Below are 8,035 nucleotides of genomic sequence, written 5' to 3'. Positions count from 1 at the left end.
AACAATGTAGTCATCAATAACAATGCAGTAATCAATAACAATGCAGTAATCAATAACAATGCAGTAATCAATAACAATGTAGTAATCAATAACAATGTAGTAATCAATAACAATGCAGTAATCAATAATAATGTAGTAATCAATAACAATGCAGTAATAAATAACAATGTAGTAATTAATAACAGTGCAGTAATCAATAATAATGTAGTAATCAATAACAATGCAGTAATAAATAACAATGTAGTAATCAATAACAATGTAGTAATCAATAACAATGCAGTAATCAATAACAATGCAGTAATCAATAACAATGTAGTAATCAATAACAATGTAGTAATCAATAACAATGTAGTAATCAATAACAATGCAGTAATCAATAACAATGTAGTAATCAATAACAATGCAGTAATTAATAACAACGTAGTAATCAATAATAATGTAGTCATCAATAACAATGCAGTAATCAATAACAATGCAGTAATCAATAACAATGCAGTAATCAATAACAATGTAGTAATCAATAACAATGTAGTAATCAATAACAATGCAGTAATCAATAACAATGTAGTAATCAATAACAATGCAGTAATCAATAACAATGCAGTAATTAATAACACATGGTAGAACAATAACACAAGCACACTATATACAGTTCCCCCCCCCCCCCCAGTCCACGAAGTCATATTCATTATGATCTAAAAGACTAAACTGATCCTAAATCAGCATCTCAACTCTGAAACACTTAATATGGCCACAGAACAGGAGCCAATCCTGTCAGGAAATTAGGTGTATGTGCAGTGATTTTCCACTGGGCAAATCAATATTTTCTCTGGTAGGCACGACCTACCTGGCAGGTCCAAACCGTTACATAGTGTTTCCTCAATCCACAAATGCCCCCAACAGACCTATACACAAACACACACACACACACACACACACACACACACACACATGCTGACACAACACACACACACACGTTTACACTCATCATATGCTGTTGCTGTTCTTCCATTTTACTTGTATTATCTATCCTGAGGCTTAGTCACTTTACTCTGCCTTTATGTACATTTATACCTCAAATACCTCATACCCCTGAACATTGACCTGGTACTGATACTCCCTGTCACAGGAGGCTACTGAGGGGAGGACGGCCGTGTGTTTTATGTCTGTTACCATTGTACTCATTCCGTTCCAGCCATTACCATGAGTCCATCCTCCCCAATTAAGGTGAGAACCAACCTCCAGTGCTCCCTGTATATAGCTTCATTCTTGCGCATTGATTTCCTCGTGTTAATATTTACATTGTTTTATCGTTGGGAAGGGTCGTAAGCATTTCAAGGTAAAGCCATACTACACCTGTTGTATTCATCACATGCTGATGGGGGTACAGGAGTTGGGCTGTTGGAGAAACTGGAGTATGGCTGATCGGGGTACTAGAGTTGGGAAACACTGTTGGGGGTACTGGAGTTGGGCTGTTGGGGGTACTGGAGTTGGGCTGCTGGGGGTACCTGAGTTGGGCTGATGGGGGTACCTGAGTTGGGCTGTTGGGGGTACTGGAGTTGGGCTGTTGGGGGTACTGGAGTTGGGCTGTTGGGGTACTGGAGTTGGGCTGTTGGGGGTACTGGAGGACTGGAGTTGGGCTGTTGGGTGTACTGCAAGACTGGAGTTGGGCTGTTGGGTGTACTGCAAGACTGGAGTTGGGCTGTTGGGTGTACTGCAAGACTGGAGTTGGGCTGTTGGGTGTACTGCAAGACTGGAGTAGGGGACCAGTTTTGGACCTGGTCCTTATATCCGGGAACTGGAATTTTACTGTAGGAATTACTTGAGAGCTAATCAAATGCTAATCTGCCATATAGCAGCAGCCCTCCTCTTGTGTTTATTCAGGTGTTTTTTATTGTAAATATTATAGACAACTGAAAGGTGTTCTAAAATGGTTTATATTAATTGAATTCATGGTCAAATGAAATTACTCTATCTCCATCCAGGGTTACACACTGGTCATAGTTCTGTTATTTTATTATTTGTTTTAGTATGGTCAGGGCGTGAGTTGGGTGGGCATTCTTTCTGTTGGTTTTTGAGTTCGGACTAGCATGGTTCTCAATCAGAGGCAGCTGTCAATTGTTGTCCCTGATTGAGAATCATACTTAGGTAGCCTTTTTCCACCTGGGTTTCGTGGGTTTCGTGGGTTTAGAGTTTGTCATTCACCTTACGGGACTGTTCGTTTGTTGTTTATTGTTTTTGTTCAGTGTTCATTTTGCTTCATTAAATTATGGACACTTACCACACTGCTTTTTGGTCCTCCGATCCTTCTCGCTACTCCTCCTCAGAAGAGGAGGACGAGATCCCTTACACTTCTAGTAAACATGGATCATCAAAGTTTAAATGTACTTATGGAGTGCGCATCATCATCAGGAAATGAAAAGTGAATTAACGGAATGATTAGGATGAAGAAGATCACTGAATCCTCCTCTGGGTGAGTTGTTAATATCTGACACTAATTACACCAGATTAACACCAAAGGCATATTTTATTATCACATAGAAATGGATTAAAACCTTGTCATGTTTATAACTTGGAAGGTATATATTTCAGTTTAATAAAGACTTTCCTTAGTATTTACACATATAACATTTATGTAAGATTTCATTTACATTTATGCCTAACAATTTTTTTTTAAATGGTTAGTGTTGAAAGTTCCACGAATATCATAATTAATCAGTACCTATGTAAAAGAAAATACATATTTTATATTTCTTGTAACAGTGATGTAAGTGTAATGTTCAATCAGTGTTACATCACCGTCCCAATTTCAAGAGAAATCTAAAGTTCTTTACTCTTTTTAGAACACTGGTGTATCTTTAAATTTCCTGACCGACTGAAGCTCCTCCCACACTGGGAGCAGTGGAATGGATTCTCTCCCGTGTGAATGCGCTGGTGTCTGATGAGATTCCTCCCTGTTGTGAAGCTCCTCCCACACTGGGAGCAGTAGAATGGATTCTCTCCCGTGTGAATGGGCTGGTGTCTGATGAGATTCCTCCCTGTTGTGAAACTCTTTCCAACTGGGAGCAGTAGAACAGCTTTTCTCCCGTGTGAATGGGCTGGTGTCTGATGAGATTTATCCCTGTTGCGAATCTCTTCCCACACTGAGAACGGTGTGGCCGTGGCTCGTCCGTCTCTCTCCGTTTCCTGGTGGGAGCTGGGTTGAATAAAGCTGTGGTGGTTCCATGGTGTTGTGAGCTGCTGGAGGACATGAGATTCTCTGATCTGATCTCTCCACTCCTCAACAGTCTGACATACTCATCATGGTGACATCTCTTTATGTGCTTGAGGAGGAAGATCTGAGAGGTGAAGGAGAACGGACAGCCAGAGCACGTGAAGATCTGGAAAGACTCAATGTTCACATCTAAGAGAGAGATGGAGGGTAGAGAGAAAGAGAGAAAGAGAGTAATTAAAATAAGGGAAACTAAGTTCACATGATCATTATTTTTCTAACACACCTGACATGAACAGAGAAAACTCCAGTATGACCAGTATGATAATACACAGCATAAAATATATTTAACATCAATGAGGAGTTTCATTTGAGAAATTAGTATTAATTATGTAATAGAAAGTAAAAAATGAATGTAAGAGGAGTGAACTGAGGAGGATGTAGCAAGGGCAGTTTCAGAGGAATAGAGAGGGATGAAGAGAGGAGGATAAGGTAATGGGAGTGCTCTTGTTGTTCCAGAGGAATAGAGAGGGATGAAGAGAGGAGGATAGGGTAAGGGCAGTTTCAGAGGAATAGAGGAAGGGATGAAGAGAGGAGGATAAGGTAAGGGGAGTGCTCTTGTTGTTCCAGAGGAGTAGAGAAAGGGATGAAGAGAGGGGGATAAGACAAGGGCAGTGCTCTTGTTGTTCCAGAGGAAGAGAGAGGGGGATGAAGAGAGGGGAGAGTGTTAGGTACCTGTAGCAGAGCTCTTTCTGTCCCAGAGGTAGTCGAAGACAATGCCCAGGTCTCTGGCGTCTCCCCTCCGTACCAAACCAACAGCTATGGGCTTACAGCAGCGGTACAGAATCCCTCCTCTGTATTGGAAGGACACCAGATTCTGTTCTTCTTCACTACGAGCACAGTTCACATACCTGAGAGAGAAGTAGGGGGTTTATGTAGAATAACTACATTAAGATTATCAGCTATCAAATAGAGTATGAGACAGGTAGGTAGGTACATAGAGAAAAAAGGAGGAAGAAAATTGAGACTTGAGACAGAGAGAAACAGGAGGAAGAGGACTGTGAGACTTCCTCTGTACTTACAGAAACAGGAGGAGGAAGAGGACTGTGAGACTTCCTCTGTACTTACAGAGAGAAACAGGAGGAAGAGGACTGTGAGACTTCCTCTGTACTTACAGAAACAGGAGGAGGAAGAGGACTGTGAGACTTCCTCTGTACTTACAGAGAGAAACAGGAGGAAGAGGACTGTGAGACTTCCTCTGTACTTACAGAGAGAAACAGGAGGAAGAGGACTGTGAGACTTCCTCTGTACTTACAGAAACAGGAGGAGGAAGAGGACTGTGAGACTTCCTCTGTACTTACAGAGAGAAACAGGAGGAAGAGGACTGTGAGACTTCCTCTGTACTTACAGAGAGAAACAGGAGGAGGAAGAGGACTGTGAGAATTCTGTGCTTAACAGTGTTGCTCACCTCATCCAGTCGGAGTGAGTGTCTCTCCCAGCATCGATGTAGTCGTCCCAGTGTCTGCTCTTGTAGATCTGAGGAAAACAACAATTCATATTTACAGTTTTGATCAGGTTGGAAAATATGTAAGCACAGCCCAATGACACACACACTCCTCTCACCACCCAGGAGCATCCACTCTCCATGGCCTGGTCCTTGTCTGTCATCTCTCCTTCATAAGGTCCATAGTGGACTCCTGCAGGCACAGTGTTTCCTTGGTTGAACACCCCCAGTCCTGCTTCAGGGATGCCCGATGCCCTGACCTCCAGGCCGGACGGCAGGGTGAGTCTGGCCCTGTCAGGGACTCCTAAGGGGGCAGGGATGTCAGGGACGAAGAAGGCAGGACCATGAAGCTCACACTCCTCCATGAAGAAAGACTTCCAGTCCTCACAGTCTGGGAGAGAGAAAGATAAACAGAACATATTAAACATCAGTTATCATGATGATGAAGACTCAAAATTGGATTCAAAATGTAAAAAAACTGAATGGTTGAGAAAGATAACATGACTCACAGAGGTAGTGGTCATCTTTGGGGACCTCCTCCTCTGTGTAAGTTATTCTTGGTCTGTCTCTCAGGTTTCTACCGTGCTTGTATGTGTTCAGTGTTTTCTGCCTTTCCAGCCACTCTCTCTTAGACAGGCCTGGTGCAGACAATGCACACACACGCTTAATTTTTTTAGGATAGGGGGCAGCATTCAGAATTTTGGATGAAAAGCGTACCCAAAGTAAACTGCCTTCTACTCAGGCATAGCAAGGAGGCCCAGCTAGGATATGCATATAATTGGAAGATTTGGATAGAAAACACTCTGAAGTTTCTAAAACTGTTAAAATGATGTCTGTGCGTATAACAGAACATTTGGCAGGCGAAACCCCGAGAACAAACCATTCAGGAATTTTATTTTTTGAGGTGACAGTGTTTGCAATGGGTTTTCTATGTGGATCTAGATTTCTAAGGCACTTGCTTGCAGTTCCTATCATTTCCACTGGATGTCAACAGTCTTAAGAAATGTGTTGATGTTTTTCTTTTGAGTAATGAAGAAGTATGGCTGTTCAGAATGAGGGTCGAGTCTAGTGCTGTTGTGGGTTGGGGCCCCAAGTTGTATTAGGAAAGTTGTTGGAAATGTTTGGATCAAGATTACAGGTAACTTATTAGATATTTTGTAGTCATGTTGCGCGAGTTGGAACCAGTGTTTTGCTGAATCAAACGCGCCAAATAAATGGAAATATTGGAGATATAACGATGGAATTTATCGAACAAAAGGGCCATTTATGATGTTTATGGGACATATTGGAGTGCCAACAGAAGAAGATCTTCAAAGGTAAGGCATGAATTATATTGTTATTTCTGAGTTTTGTGTCGCGCCTGGCGGGTTGAATTATGATTGTCATGTGTTTGTGTGATGGGGTGCTGTCCTTAGATAATAGCATGGTTTGCTTTCGCTGTAAAGCCTTTTTGAAATCTGACACGGTGGCTAGATTAAGTCAATGTGCCCCATCTTTTCTCTCAGACCAAATCAAATATTAATTTTAAACTTTTACCCCAGTCATCAGCAGTCCAATCCCTGTACATTTTGCAGAATATCAGTCTGTCCCTGATGTTTTTCCTAGAGAGAAGTGGCTTCTTTGCTGCCCTTCTTGACACCAGGCCATCCTCAAAAAGTTTTCGCCTCACTGTGTGTGCAGATGCACTCACACCTGCCTACTGCCATTCCTGAGCAAGCTCTGTACTGGTGGTGCCCTGATCCCGCAGCTGAATCAATTTTAGGAGACGCTCCTGGAGCTTCCTGGACTTTCTTGGGCACCCTGTAGCCTTCTTCACAACAATTGAAACGCTCTCCTTGTAGTTCTTGATGATCCGATAAATGGTTGATTTAGGTGCAATCTTACTGGCAGCAATATCCTTGCCAGTGAAGCCATTTTTGTGCAAAGCAATGATGACGGCACATGTTTCCTTCCAGGTAACCATGGTAGACAGAGGAAGAACAATGATTCCAAGCACCACCCTCCTTTTGAGGCTTCCAGTCTGTTATTCGAACACAATCAGCTTGACAGAGCTATTAATTGCAAATCATCTGACCACTCTTCATAACATTCTGGAGTATATGCAAATTGCCATTACACAAACTGAGGCAGCAGACTTTGTGAAAATTAATATTTGTGTCATTCTCAACTTTTGGTCATGACTGTAGAGAGCACGCCCAGTGCTCTAACATTCATGGGAATGGAGAGGGGTTGAGTGGGGATGCCCAGCTCAGATGCCAGGGCAACGTCCATAATACTCATATCGGCCCCCCCGAGTCGATGAGTATCTGGAGAGACTTTGACTGGTCGCCCCACAACAGGGTGACATGGAAAGGGGGGCGCGTAGGGGAAGAAGCAACATTATCCTTAAGACCCACCAGAGTACTCATTCCTAACCATGAGCTATTTCTCTTGAAGGGACAGGTAGACACATAATGACTGGCAGTATCGCAATACAGACAACTCTGGGTGTTAAGTCTGCATACGCATTCGGCTGGAGACAGCCTAGCACTGCCGAGCTGCATTGGCTCGGGAAGGGGCAACTTGGCAGTCTTCGGAGGCTCTTGGAGGAACTCGGGTAAGCTCTGATCCTCTCGGGGACTCCCGGAGTTCATCAGATGCAAGGTGGGATCCTTGAGTGAGCAATTGGGACGGCAATCGGACCACTTTTCCCTCTTACGTTCTCGTAGCCGACCATCGACCCGGATGGTTAAGGCGATGAGTGAGTCGAGATCCATTGGTAGCTCGTCTTTTACTTTCGCCGATAATCCGTGCAGGAATGTGTCAAACAGCGCTTCCGGGTTCCAGGCACCCTCCGCTGCTAGCGTGCGGAAAACCACTGCATAGTCTGCCACACTGAGGGAATCCTGCCGAAACTGGAGTAACTTCCAGGCAGCCTCTCTGCTGGGCACCGGAGCCTCAAACTTTCCTCACCTCCGCCACGAATACCTCCAGACTGAGACAGATGGCGGATTGTTGCTCCCACATCACCGTGGCCCAGGGAAGTGCCCTCCTGGACATCAGCGTAATAATGTACGCTATCTTCGAGTGGACCGAGGGGAACGAATTAGGCTGCAGCTGGAAAACGAGGGAGCACTGGGAGAGAAAGGCCCAGCAGGTTCTAGAATCTCCATCGTAGCGCTCCGGGGTAAGTAAGCGGGATTCCCTGGAAATGGTACAGTTACCAGCCGGGTTACTGAGGGGCTGGGAGGTTACCGTCGTAGTAGGCAACCCACGGAATTGCTCCCGCAAAGCGTACAATGCTAGGATGTGACTTTTGGCCACGTCCTGGAACCCTTCCA

General features: G+C 43.8%; 1 protein-coding gene across 1 annotated transcript; it reads right to left on the bottom strand.

Moving 5' to 3' along the window:
- Nucleotides 1–2,564: 2,564 nt before the first annotated feature.
- Nucleotides 2,565–7,471, bottom strand: LOC149978348 (histone-lysine N-methyltransferase PRDM9-like). The gene is given in 7 exon segments (XM_090198127.1): nt 2,565–3,059; nt 3,062–3,403; nt 3,947–4,122; nt 4,680–4,747; nt 4,835–5,106; nt 5,225–5,353; nt 7,414–7,471. Coding segments are annotated over 7 exon segments (1,284 nt in total). The 3' UTR covers nt 2,565–2,820.
- Nucleotides 7,472–8,035: the final 564 nt, after the last annotated feature.

The sequence above is a fragment of the Oncorhynchus mykiss genome, chromosome 14, assembly GCF_057628025.1.
Source record: "Oncorhynchus mykiss isolate SJ-2025 chromosome 14, ASM5762802v1, whole genome shotgun sequence".
Classification (NCBI taxonomy): Eukaryota; Metazoa; Chordata; class Actinopteri; order Salmoniformes; family Salmonidae; genus Oncorhynchus; species Oncorhynchus mykiss.
This window is presented reverse-complemented; position numbering and strand designations above follow the sequence as displayed.